This window comes from Chiloscyllium plagiosum, unplaced genomic scaffold (assembly GCF_037043375.1).
Source record: "Chiloscyllium plagiosum isolate Xiang-an unplaced genomic scaffold, Cpla_swu_hap1 HiC_scaffold_39, whole genome shotgun sequence".
NCBI classification, from domain to species: Eukaryota; Metazoa; Chordata; class Chondrichthyes; order Orectolobiformes; family Hemiscylliidae; genus Chiloscyllium; species Chiloscyllium plagiosum.
The window spans coordinates 1822839-1836629 of record NW_028270177.1 but is presented as its reverse complement, the minus strand read 5'-3'; the positions used below and the strand labels follow the sequence as shown (position 1 = coordinate 1836629).

Here is a 13791-nt window from a genome sequence, read left to right as displayed (position 1 = left end):
ACTACAATATTTCAATCTTCTCCATACTGCGAATACTGCCAGAAGACTGGAGAATTACAAATATTATGACTTTGTTCAAGAAAGGTTGTAAGGATAATCCCAACAAATACTGTACAGACCAATTAATTTAACTTGGCAAATGGGGACATTTCTAGAAACTGGCAGCATCCGACGAGCAGCAAAATCGACGTTTCGGGCAAAATGTCGATTTTGCTGCTCGTCGGATGCTGCCTGAATTGCTGTGCTCTTCCAGCACCACTAATCCAGAATCTGGTTTCCAGCATCTGCAGTCATTGTTTTTACCACATTTCTAGAAACACTTAGTCATGATAGAATCAGGAATTACAAATGGGTTGGTTAGGAAGAGTCAATGCAGATTTCTACAGGAGAAATCATATTTAATGAACTTTTTTTTAGATTACATTACAATGTGGAAACAGGCCCTTCGGCCCAACAAATCCACACCGACCCGCCGAAGCGCATCCCACCCATATCCCTACATTTACCCCTTACCTAACACTACGGGCAATTTAGCATGGCCAATTCACCTGACCCTGCACATCTTTGGACTGTGGGAGGAAACCAGAGCACCCGGAGGAAACCCACGCAGACACGGGGAGAACGTGCAAACTCCACACAGTCAGTCACCTGAGGCGGGAATTGAACCCGGATCTCTGGCACTGTGAGGCAGCAGTGCTAACCACTGTGCCACCATGCCGCCCATTGTGCCACCGTGCCGCCCATAAATTTCTACAGGAGAAATCATATTTAATGAACTTGCGAGAGGTTTTTGAAGATGTAACAGAAAGACCTATGAGAGTAACACTGTTGATGTGGTTTACTGTATTTAGATTTCCACTTTTGATACAGTGCCACATAACTGACTTCTGAGGAAAGGTATAGGTCACAGTATAAAAGGGATAATAGTAATGTTGACATAACATTGGCTAAGTGACAGGAAACAGCGAACAATGATCAATAGATTTTCTTTTGGCTGGAGCAAAGTTTGTAGTGGAATTCCTTCGCGTCAGTATTGGAACACTTGGTTTTCCTGATATATATTAATGAGCTAGATTGAGATGTGCAGGAGGCAATTTCCAAATTTGCAGATGACACGTAACTTGGAAGACTTGTAAGCTGTGAGGGGACAATGTGAAAGGACATTGACAAGTTGCTGGAATGAGCAGATAGAAGCCAGCTGGGGTCCAATGCAGAGAACTCCAAAGGTGATGCACTTTACTACAAAGAACATTGAAAGACAATATAAAATAGAGAGTACAATTCTGCATTGGGTGCAGGAGCAGAGATGCCTAGGTGAATATGTGCACAGGTCATTGAAGGCAGCAGGATAGATGGAGACAGCAGTTAATAAAGCATACAGTGTCCTCAGCTTTATTAATAGTGCATATAGAGTACAAGAGCAAAGAGCGACATTGAACTTGTACAAGACACGTGTTCAATCTCAGTTGGAGTATTGTGTACAGTTGAGAGTGCCACATTGTAGGAAAGATGTGAATGCTTTGGAGAGAGTTCAAATGACATTTACAAGGATGGTTCTGGGAGTGAGAAACTTTAGTTATGAGGATATATTGAAGAGGTTGCATCTGATCTCCTTAAAGAGAAAAATGTTGAGAGACTATCCAAAAGAGGTTTTCAAAATCATGAGTGGGCTGGATGGAGTAGAGAGGGTGAAGCTGTTCATACTTGTAAAATATTAAAGAAGGAGGGGGCATAAGTGATGTGCAAAAGAAACAATGGTGATGCAGGGATAAACTTTTGTACACTGTGAGTAATTAGGGTGTAGAATGCACAGCCTGGAAGTGTGGTGGAGGACGGTTCAATTGAGGCATTCAAGAAGGCATTGCATGATTATTCAGATAGAAATAATGTGCAGGGATATTGGGAAAAGGCAGAAGATTGGAGCTAGGTCCAATCATGATGGGCTGAATGGCCTCATTGTGCACCATAACAGTTCTGTGATGCTGTGAATGGGAATCTGGAAACCAGATGGTAGCTACACTGAAACTCCCAGGAACACATTTAATCACAGTCGACAAGTTAAAGCTCCAGCAGTGCACCTTTCCCTCAGTACTGACCGTTTGATAGTGCAGCACTCCCCTGTACTGATCCTTTGACATTGTGGTACTCCCTCCGCACTGACTACTTTGACAAAGCAACAATGCCTTAGTACTGACCTCCAATAGTGTAGCAGGCAAGTACACCAACTTGTCTGTCTGTAAATGTGATCCCAATAATTTAAGCTTAGAAACCCAATGAATCCCTGAGTTCTGAAGAAGAATCATATTGGACTCAAAGTGTTAACGCTTTCTCTGCAGATGCTTCTAGACCTGTTGAGTGTCTCCAGCGCTGTCTGTTTTTATTCCTGAGTTAAATGTGCTGGCTAAACTAGGGAAATGTAGAGCGCTGCTATTGATTGATTAGTTGATTGAAACTTTAAGCTCTTAAAGTAAGTCTGGACAGTCACTTCTGCCCTCACTCTCCATATTTCACAAATTATTGATTCATAATCAGTTTAGCTCATTTACAAAGCCTGGAATGGTAGCCATCAATGGGGTTTCAAATCCTTTCCATTTTGGAGTCCCATTCACCTATCTGTGCTCTCTGATTTACTGTGGCTGCTGGTCTGATATTGCCTAGTCTTAAAAATTCTATTTCCTACATTATCAGTGACTACATGTAAAGCTGATGTTCTTTGTCATATGTGGAATGGTTGGTGCAAATGAATCTTCTTTTGTTTTCAAAATTCTCTATTCCTCCCTCTGTGTAATTTCCTCCAGCCGCTTATAACGCACTGAGATTTCTTTGTTTCTCTCCTTCTGGTGTTGACAGCATCCCCTTTTCCACCATCAGTGGCTGTGCCTTCACCTGTCTGGACCCTGAGCTCTGTACTCCCTTCCCTAAACCTCTACTTCTCTGTCCTTCATTTTGTCTGACAATGTTACTGTGAAGCCATTGGGATGAATTATTAATTTAACGGTGCTATATAAATGCAGTAGGTTGGTGTTATACTATGTAGGGCAAGCCAAACCCAGTGGTTAGTACAAAACCCTGCTGGGGCCCAGCATCTGAGGCTGCATGTTTTGAGCTGGTTAATTTCCAGCAGGATGCAAGGTCACAATGGGTTCTTCATAAACTTTATCTTAGCCATCTAGCCTCGAGGCCTTTCAGTCCAGCCAGATCGACATTATCTATTCAAGCTGTTCAGTGATGTGTTGACAGACTTCTGGAGCACGTGGGACACTGAATGCAGGCCTGTTGCTCCAGAGGCACCACAAGAGCCCCATCTCGCCAGGCAGGATTTGTCTCTGAAGGGAGTGAGTGTGTCTCCCAATTGGATTGAGTCTAGCTAGGCAGGTTTCTCAGCTGCTTACTTTGCAGACATTTCAATGCAATACCAAGTTTCAGACATCAGCTCAATCAAAGATAACCCTCTATGACAGAAAGGGAGAATAGTCATCAGTTTAAAATGCTACTTCCTTAAGACATCATATACACTGCTAAATTCCATCTGTACAGTATTCTATTTTGGAATAAAATTGCCTCTGAACAAATGATGAATTTTCAGTTATTGTTCACACTGAACTATTGTGTGATTATTTTGGCTGTTGTACAGTGATGTTTCTTTTGACCATTTTAATCCAGGTTTTATTACATTCCTGAAACATCGTTAAAGGCTCTTGGCAGTTTCATCACACGAGGAGCAACAGCAATATCAGAAACAAACTTTGTTGGCACAAAGTAGATGAAATACCTGCCAAATCTGACAAAGCTCCCAATATTCCAGATTTAATGCCTAAATTCAGGGCACCAATTCAATCAATGAGGAGTTAGCTATCAACCTCCATCTATTACTGGCTGATCCCGTTTTTGGGATGCTCAGCAGCAAATACTCTCTGTTCTTGCTGCAATAAAAACTGTGAAAGTCTCTGAAAGGTGCCAGAACTTCAGCTGCTCAGTTTGATAAACTGGCTTATTTAGTCTAATTCCTATACAATGGAGACTATATATTAAAAAGGTTGTGATAAAGGTGATGCTTATTCAGCAATAATGCTGATTAGTTGTGCAAAGGTGTGAATGGTGAAGATGGTGATTCTGAGAGAGGACGCTGGGTTAATCAATGTTCAGAAATAAAGAATGAAATGAGTGCAATGGAGTTTGTTGCTTGTAATGTCTCCAGTGCCTTGCCACAGTTACATATGTTCACAGCTTAGTTTTCCTTTGTGCTTCTCTCTATAACTCAGTGTGTCTGTCATCTGTAGAATATCATGGGATCGAATTCCAATCCAGAGACCATAGGTACAATACCCAAGCTGACATTCAAGTATGGGACTGAAAGGGTGCTGCATTGTCTGAAATGCCACCTTTTTGTGAATATTAAAGCAGAATGTAGCACTCATAAGAAATCCCAGTTGTATTAACAAGGGAAAAATGCTTTCAAAATATAGGTACGTAGACAGTAAGAAAAAGAACAGAATTAGGCCATTAAGCACTTTGTGTCTACTTTACCATTTGATCACGGCCAAGATATTTCTTGACCCTATTCTCTTGCCTTCTCCCTGGAACTTTTTTGATCCCTTACTCATCAAGAACCTATCTATCTTTATCTTAAAGACATTGAATGACATAGTGTCCATAGACTTCTGCAGCAGTGAGTTCCACAGATTAAATTCCTTCTCAACTCAGTTCTAAAGTGTCATTCCTTCACTCTGAGGCTGTGCCCTCAGGACTAGTATTGGTGGAAGCATTTTCTCCATGTCCATTCTATCCAGGCCTTTCAGTATTCTATCAATTTCAATGAGACCTGGGCCCACTCCCAACCCCCACATCCCCTCCCTTCTATAGATAACAATCTCGCTATTGACATCAGCAAAATGAAGGAGTTGATCATTGACTTCTGGAAGTAGAGTGCAGGGCACACCCCTGTCTGTATCAATGGTGCTCAGGTGGAGATGCTCGAGACAGTCAAACTCCTGGGGGTGATGATCGTCAATGATCTGTCCTGGTCCACCACATCAACACAACAGTCAAGAAAGCCCAACAACATCTCTACTTCTTCAGGCAGCTAAGGAAATTCAGCATACCCGCAACGACTTACCAATTTCTAGCGATGCACCATAGAAAGCATCCTATCTGGATATATCACAGCTTGATATGGCAACTGCTCTTCCAAAGACCATAGGTTACTACAGAGATTCATGAACACATCCTGGTCCATCACGCTAACCAGTCTCCAATCCATTGGCTCCATCTATACTTCCTGCTGCCTCGGGAAAGCAGCCAATATCATCAAAGAGCCCCCCCACCCCAGTTATACTCTTGTCCACCCTCTTCTGGCAGGTAGAATATATAAAAGTTTGAATACACATTTGAACAGGCTCAATAACAGCTTCTTCCTTGCTGTTATCAGACTTTTGAATGGAGGTATGGGATACTGGGAGATTTGGTTGTCTGGATTCAGAATTGGTTGGCTGACAGAAGGCAGAGAGTGATTGTAGATGGAAAGTATTTTGCCTGGAGGTCAGTGTTGAGTGGGGTCCTGCAGGGCTCTGTTCTTGGGCCTCTGCTCTTTGTAATTTTTATAAATGACTTGGATGAGGAGGTTGAGGGGTGGATTAGTAAATTTGCAGATAACACAAAGGTTGGAGGTGCCGTTGATAGTATCGAGGGCTATTGCAGGCTGCAGCACGACATAGGATGCAGAGCTGGGCTGAGAAATGGCAGATGGAGTTCAACCTGGATAAATGCAAAGTGATGCATTTTGGAAGGTTGAACTCAAATGCTGACTATCGGATTAAAGACAGGATTCTTGGCAGTGTGGAGGAACAGAGGGATCTTGGTGTACAGGTATATAGATCCCTCAAAGTTGCCACCCAAGTGGATATGGTTGTTAAGAAGGCATATTGTGTTTTGGCTTTCATTAACAGGGGGATTGAGTTTAAGAGCTGCGAGGTTTTGCTGCAGTTCTACAAGTCCCTGGTGATACTACACTTGGAATATTGTGTCCAGTTCTGGTCGCCCTACTATAGGAAAGATACAAAGGCTTTAGAGAGGATGCAAAGAAGGTTTACCAGGATGCTGCCTGGACTGGAGGGCTTGCCTTATGAAGAAAGGTTGACTAAGCTCGGACTTCTCTCTCTGGAGAGCAGGAGGAAGAGAGGTGACCTGATCGAGGTATACAAGGTAATGAGAGGCATGGATAGAGTCAATAGCCAGAGATATTTCCCCAGGGCAGGATTGACTGGCACAAGGGGTCATAGTTTTAAGATATTAGGAGGAAGGTATAAAGGAGACGTCGGAGGTAGGTTATTTACACAGAGAGTTGTGAATGCATGGAATGCATTATCAGCGGTGGTAGTGGAAGCAGAGTCATTAGGGACATTTAAGCGACTGCTGGACATGTACATGGACAACAGTGAATTGAGGGGTGCGTAGGTTAGGTTATTTTATTTTACATTAAGATTAATCCTCGGCACAACATAGTGGGCCGAAGGGCCTGTTCTGTGCTGTACAGTTCTGTGTTCTATTCCAAGGGAAAGTGTGCAAGTGAAAGGTTGGTCACACATCACAATGATGAACTGCTTCTGCCTGAAATGTCGACTCGTGTGCTCTTTGAATGCCTCTGACCTGCTGTGCTTTTCCGGTGCCACACTTTTCAACACACTTCACAAAGACCTAATTAAATTTGGTGAGGGGTTTAGTTTGAAACAGATTGGAAGCATGAGCATTATTTGGCACTCTAGGAGTTAACATGGCTACATAGTATGGGAAAAGCAATGAATTCATCCTTCTACATCTTTCTGTTCACTGTTTCACAGAGAGATGAATTGAAGTGATAATCATGATGTGGAGGTGCTGGTGTTGGACTGGGATGGATAAGTCAAAAGTCACATGATACCAGGTAATATAGTCCAACAGGTTTACTTGAAATCATGAGCTTTCAGAGCACTGCTCCTTCATCAGATGATTTCAAATAAACCTATTGGACTATAACTTGGTGTTGTGCAACTTCTGATTTTGAAGTGATAAAGACTAGAAATAGTAACAACTTTAAAGAAATGGGTAGGTGTCTTTATGTTGGTGCTCTGTGCATGTTGGTGCTGCATGTTTGTTCTGACTATGACATCTCAGCAATGTGGGGGAGAGTTGTATTTTGCCAGATACTGTCTTTCTGAGTCAGCTGACGTGTGCAAGGGATTTGAATCATAAATGAGAGTTTGTGAGTGGGCAGCAGATTGTCTTAGGGATGAAAACCTCTGCATGGTGGGAATCCCTTTGAAGGAAAATGTATTCAATATTACTTACATATGAACAGAATTATGTTTCAGTACAGATTGATTTATCCTTTTTTAAAGATTTGAATCATACATACAAAAGAAGGAATGAGTGAGAAAATGGATGTGACTCCAGTGTATGAATGATTGAAATGGAAAGGCTGTTGTGGATGGGGAGTGTCTGTCTTTCTGTGTGGGTACAGTTGCTGACTGATAATGTTAACACTTTGTGGTTAATCACAATTGATAAGTTTTTTCACAAGAACCAGTTAGATTTTCTGGTGTATTTAATTGATGATCAGTATGTTAGCTTGGCCTTTCACACAGTCTTCACTTTCACATCATCCCTGCCTCAGTGAAACTCAGAGGAAACCTATTTCCAAGTCAAGACACTAACTTCCTCTTGAAACAGCTGTTAAAATACTTGAAAAGAAATTATGTGGCATGAGATTATTGAAATTGCAATCCGGTCTCAGATTCTTCATCGTGCCTTGGTCTCAGTGTACATGAAGATAAAACACAAAGTGGAAAATGCCCCTTTCAGGTTGAGGTGTTTATTGCTGTTATAATGTAGGAACGGTCATTGCCAATTGTAATCTGGAAAAGTATTAGTCAATTTGCACATAGAAAGCTCCCACAAACAACAATGATTAATGAGCCATTTAGATGATGTGAATTGAGGGATGAATATTAACACCAAGACACTGAGAGAAGAAAGATTTTACCCAAAATGTTGACTTCTCCACCTCCTGAGGCTGCTTGGCTTGCTGTGTTCTTCCAGCCTCCTGCCTGCCTGTTTTGGATTTCAGCAATTGCAAGTTTTTTGACTCTAACACACATAGACATAGCCAAAGAATATTCAATATCCATCCAAGAGGATTTAACTTCTTATCTGAAAGACAGCTTCTCCGAAACAGTAGCATTCCCTTAGTGCCAGGACTGTAGAGTACTGTATGGGATAAATCTCTAGAGTTGAACTTTAAATCACAGCTTCCAACTGCAAGGTGACATTATCTTCCCTCAGGCCAAAATCCCCAACATCCAAGCACTGGTTACTGTCAATCAGCTGTGTTGGGCAGATCACATTGTCCACATGCCTCCGGGATACCTTAGTCCACTCCTCCTTCATTCCCAACACCTACCCACTCCACCCCCACCTCACCCACAGCCCCGGGCTACCTTCCCATGTAGGAGACTGTAATGTTTACTTCCGTTTACTTCCTCGCTCCCCACTATCCAAGGTCCCAGACATATCTTATACATGAAGCTGGGATTTACCTTCACTTCACTCAATCTAGTCTATGGCATTCACTGCTCACAATGTGGTCTCCTATACATTGGGGAAATAAAGTGTGGACTGGGTGACTGTTTCACAGAACACCTACGTCCTCCCCACAAAAAAGACCCTGAACTTCCAGTTGCCTGCCCCTTCAACAGACCACTCTGTTCCCTGGGCAACATCTCTGTCTCAGCTTGCTGCAATGATCCAGTGAAACTCACCACAAGCTGGAAGAACAGTACCTTATTTTTCACTTGGGGACCCTGCAGCCTTCAGGACTCAATATCGAGTTCAATAACTTTAGGGTCTGAGCATCTTCTCCCATGTCCTTACCCCAACCCCCACACGCCAGGCCGTGTCATCACATGGGCTGCTACCACACACAACCCATTGTCAGTCACTAACGGTCACCAGATATAGCTATTCATTCCCCCAAACTGACCTTTATCAGTCCTTTGTCAGTCCAACTGTTCCTCTCTCTCTGGGTTCCATCTCCACTTATCGTTTACTCCTCCACCCAACCCATTTTCTGCAAAACATACCAAGCTTTTCCTGGTTCCCATTGTTTCTGAAGAAGGGTCACTGGACCTGAAACGTTAGCTCTGTTTCTCTCCACAGACCTGATGAGTTTTTCCAGCAATTTCTGTTTTTATTTCTGATTTACAGCTTTCGCAATTCTTTGTTTTATTTTGTCCATTTCAGTTAGTTAGTTAGTAATGTAGCAATGGCCAATTGGCTTGCAGTAGTTAGTGATGTAGCAGTAGTTAATTAGGTTGTGCTAGTTAGCGATATAGTAGTGGTTAATTGGGTTGTACTAGTTATTGATGTAGTAGTGATCAACTGGCATGCACTAGTTAGTGATGTAGTGGTGGTTAACGGGTTGTACTAGTTAGTTGAGCTGCCGCCCGGGGGCGCGCTCCTGTCACTCTGCTGCTGCCGGTTTCAGTGAGACAGGGACCGGGAGACGCGGCAGCTGCAGCCCGGATCCACTCACTAAGAGAGCGGCAGCTCCTGGAACCTGCAGCCGAGCCGGCTCCGTGCATCGATCGGCAGGGGTAGTCCTTCAGCTGGAGAGGGATTCCTCCCTTACCGCCCACAGCCCACTCAGCCCCGGAACCGGGATGGAGCCGCGCAGTTGAAGGAACCGGAGCGAAAGAAACTACCAAACTCCCAGAGCGGAGCCCTCAGAGATGGGGTGAGTAACAGATTGACCGTGAGGGCAGAGGAGTGACTGACACTGACCATCCCGGACTGACACTGACCGTCCCGGACTGACACTGACCATCCCGGACTGACACTGACCATCCCGGACTGAAACTGACCATCCCGGACTGAAACTGACCGTCCCGGACTGAAACTGACCATTCTCCAAGGAAACCCATGGATTTTTAAAATCTTGAGGGTCCTTGCGTTAATGGGTCCACATCACTAACTGCTGCTCAACGTTCATCTGAGACACCTAATATCTGTACCAAGGGAGTGCCACACTGTCAGAGAGTCAGTATTGAGGGAGTGGGTACACTTGGAGAGTCAGTACTGAGGGAGCGCCACACTGTCAGAGGGTCGATAATTCATTCATTGGATGTAGGAATCACTAGCTGAACCAACATTTATTGCCTGTCCCTAGTTGCCCTTGAGAAGGTGGTGGTAAACTGCCTTCTTGAGCCGCCACAGTCCATTTGCTGTTCATAGACTCACAATCCCATCAGGGAGGGAGTACAGAGATTTTGATCCAGTGACATTGAAGGAACAGCAATTATTTCAATGTCAGGATGGTGAGTGGCTTGGAGGGAACTTGCAGAGGGTGTTGTTCCCATATATGCCCTTGCCCTTCTAGATGGTAACAGTTATGTGTTTTTAAGGTCATGCCTAAAAATATTTGGATTATTTCTGCAGGAGATGAGTTCCTTGCTGCAGGATTCCTTGCCTCTGACCTGCTCTTGTAGCTACTGTTTTATATGGCTAGTCCAGTTCATTTTCTAGTCAATATTAACCCCCAGGATGATGATAGTAGAGGATTCAGTGATGGTAATGTCATTGAATGTCAAAGGGCAATTTTTATATGCTGTCTTCTGGAGAGGAATTGTTGGCATTGTGTAACACAAATGTTACTTGCTACTTCAGCCCATCCCAAGATATTGTCAAGCCCTCACTCTCTTTGGACATTTACTGCTTCAGTCTCTGAGGAGCAAAAACAGAAATGGCTGGAAAAGCTCATAAAGTCTGGCAGCATCTGTGGAGAGAAATCAATTAAACTTTTGAGTCCAGTAACCCTTGCTCAGAATTGACCCTTCCTTATTCAGTATCTGAGGAGTCACAAGTGGTGTTGAACACTGTGCAATCATCAGTGAATATCCACACTTCTGACCCAATGGAGGGGGGGTCATTGATGAAATAGCTGAAGGTAGTTAGGCCTAGGACACTACGCTGAGGAAGTCCTGCAGAGATGTCCGGGGGCTGAAGTGGGTGACCTACAACAACCACAAGTTTTTCCTAAATGCCAACCAGCAGAGAGATTTCCCTCGATTCCTATTGTCTCCAATTTTGCGAAGGTCCTTGATACCACACTCAGTCAAATACAACTGTGATGACATGAGCTGGCCTTTTCACCTCTGGAACTCAGCTCCTTTGTTCTGGTAGAACCCAGACTGGGCATCACTGTGCAGATTATCGCTGAGCAGGTTATTGCTGAGCAGGTTATTACTGAGCAGGTTATTGCTGAGCAGGTTATTGCTGAGCAGGTTGTTGCTGAGCAGTTTAATGCTGAGCAGGTTATCGCTGAGCAGGTTATCGCTGAGCAGGTTATCGCTGAGCAGGTTATTGCTGAGCAGGTTATTGCGGAGCAGGTTAATGCTGAGCAGGTTAATGCTGAGCAGGTTATTACTGAGCTGGTTTATGCTGAACACGTTATTGCTGAGCAGGTTAGTACTGATCAGATTAATTCTGAGCAGGTTATTGCTAAGCAAATTATTACTGAGCAGCTTATTACTGAACAGATTATTACTGTGCAAGTTATAGCTGAGCAGGTTAATGTTGAGCAAGCTATTACTGAGCAGGTTATTACTGAGCAGGTTATTGCTGAGCAGGTTACTACTGAACAAGTTTATTGCTGAGCAGGTTGTTACTGAGCAGGTTAATGCTGAGCAAGTTATTGCTGAGCAGGTTGTTGCTGTGCAGGATATTACTGAGCAGGTTATTACTGAGCAGGTTAATGCTGAGCAGGTTATTACAGACCAGGTTATTGCTGAGCAGATTATTACTGAGGAGGTTAATGCTGAGCAGGTTATTACCAAGGATGTTAATGCTGAGCAGGTTATTGCTGAGCAAATTATTACTGAGCAGATTAATGCTGAGCAGGTTATTGCTGAGCAGGTTATTGCTGAGCAGGTTATTACTGAGCAGGTTATTACTGAGCAGGTTAATGCTGAGTAGGTTAATGCTGAGCAGGTTATTACTGAGCAGGGTATCGCTGAGCAGGTTGTTACTGAGCAGGTTATTGCTGTGCAGGTTATTACTGAACAGGTTATCTCTGAGCAGGCTCATGCTGAGCAGGTTATTACTGAGCAAGTCATTGCTGAGCAGGTTAAGGCTGAACAGGTTAATGCTGAGCAGGTTATTGCTGAGCAGGTTATTACTGAGCAGGTTAATGCTGAGCAGGTTATTGCTGATTAGGTTGTTTCTGAGCAGGTTATTACTGAACAGGTTATTACTGAGCAGGTTGTTGCTGTGCAGGTTATTACTGAGCATGTTATTACTGAGCAGGTTAATGCTGAGCAGGTTATTACAGAGCAGGTTATTGCTGAGCAGATTATTACTGAGGAGGTTAATGCTGAGCAGGTTATTACCAAGGATGTTAATGCTGAGCAGGTTATTGCTGAGCAAATTATTACTGAGCAGATTAATGCTGAGCAGGTTATTGCTGAGCAGGTTATTACTGAGCAGGTTATTACTGAGCAGGTTAATGCTGAGTAGGTTAATGCTGAGCAGGTTATTACTGAGCAGGGTATCGCTGAGCAGGTTGTTACTGAGCAGGTTATTGCTGTGCAGGTTATTACTGAACAGGTTATCTCTGAGCAGGCTCATGCTGAGCAGGTTATTACTGAGCAAGTCATTGCTGAGCAGGTTAAGGCTGAACAGGTTAATGCTGAGCAGGTTATTGCTGAGCAGGTTATTACTGAGCAGGTTAATGCTGAGCAGGTTATTGCTGATTAGGTTGTTTCTGAGCAGGTTATTACTGAACAGGTTATTACTGAGCAGGTTGTTGCTGCGCAGGTTATTACTGAGCATGTTATTACTGAGCAGGTTAATGCTGAGCAGGTTATTACAGAGCAGGTTATTGCTCACCAGGTTATTTCTCAGCAGGTTATTACTGAACAGGTTATTACTGAGGAGGTTAATGCTGAGCAGGTTATTACCGATGATGTTAATGCTGAGCAGTTTATTGCTGAGGACGTTTTTACTGAGCAGGTTAATGCTGAACAGGTTATTGCTGAGCAGGTTGTTGCTGACCAGTTTATTGCTGAGCAGGTTATTGGTGAGCAGGTTATTACTGAGGAGATTAATGCTGAGCAGGTTATTACCGAGGATGTTAATGCTGAGCAGTTTATTGCTGAGGACGTTATTACTGAGCAGGTTAATGCTGAACAGGTTATTGCTGAGCAGGTTAATGCTGAGCAGGTTATTACTGAGGAGGTTTTTGCGGAACATGTTATTGCTGAGCAGGTTATTACTGAGCAGGTTATTGTTGAGCAGGATATTATTGAGGAAGGTATTGCTGAGCAGGTTATTACTGAGCAGGTTATTACTGAGCAGACTAATCCTGAGCAGGTTATTGCTGAGGAGGTTATTACTGAGGAGGCTATTGCTGAGGAGGTTATTACTGAGCAGGCTAATCCTGAGCAGGTAATCCTGAGCAGGTTATTACTGAGCAGGTTATTACTGAGCAGGTTAATGCTGAGCAGGTTATTACTAAGGAGGTTTTTGCGGAAAAGCTTATTGCTGAGCAGGTTATTACTGAGCAGTTTAATGCTGAGCAGTTTATTACTGAGGATGTTAATGTTGAGCAGGTTATTGCTGTGGATGCTATTACTGAACAGGTTAATGCAGAACAGGTTATTACTGAGGAGCTTTTTGCGGAACAGGTTATTGCTGAGCAGGTAAATCCTGAGCAGGTAAGTCCTGAGCAGGTTAATCCTGAGCAGGTTATTGCTGAGCAGGTTA

The 13791-nt window shown here is 43.4% G+C and overlaps 1 protein-coding gene across 1 annotated transcript in view; it reads left to right on the top strand.

Annotated features, from left to right (window-relative positions):
- The first annotated feature begins 9530 nt into the window (after positions 1-9530).
- homer2 (homer scaffold protein 2) overlaps positions 9531-13791 on the top strand; it is a 103160-nt gene continuing 98899 nt past the window's right edge. The window contains exon 1 of the mRNA XM_043674592.2: positions 9531-9766. Within this exon, the coding sequence (XP_043530527.1) occupies positions 9762-9766 (5 nt within the window). The 5' untranslated portion in view covers positions 9531-9761. The remainder of the gene's footprint in view (positions 9767-13791) is intronic.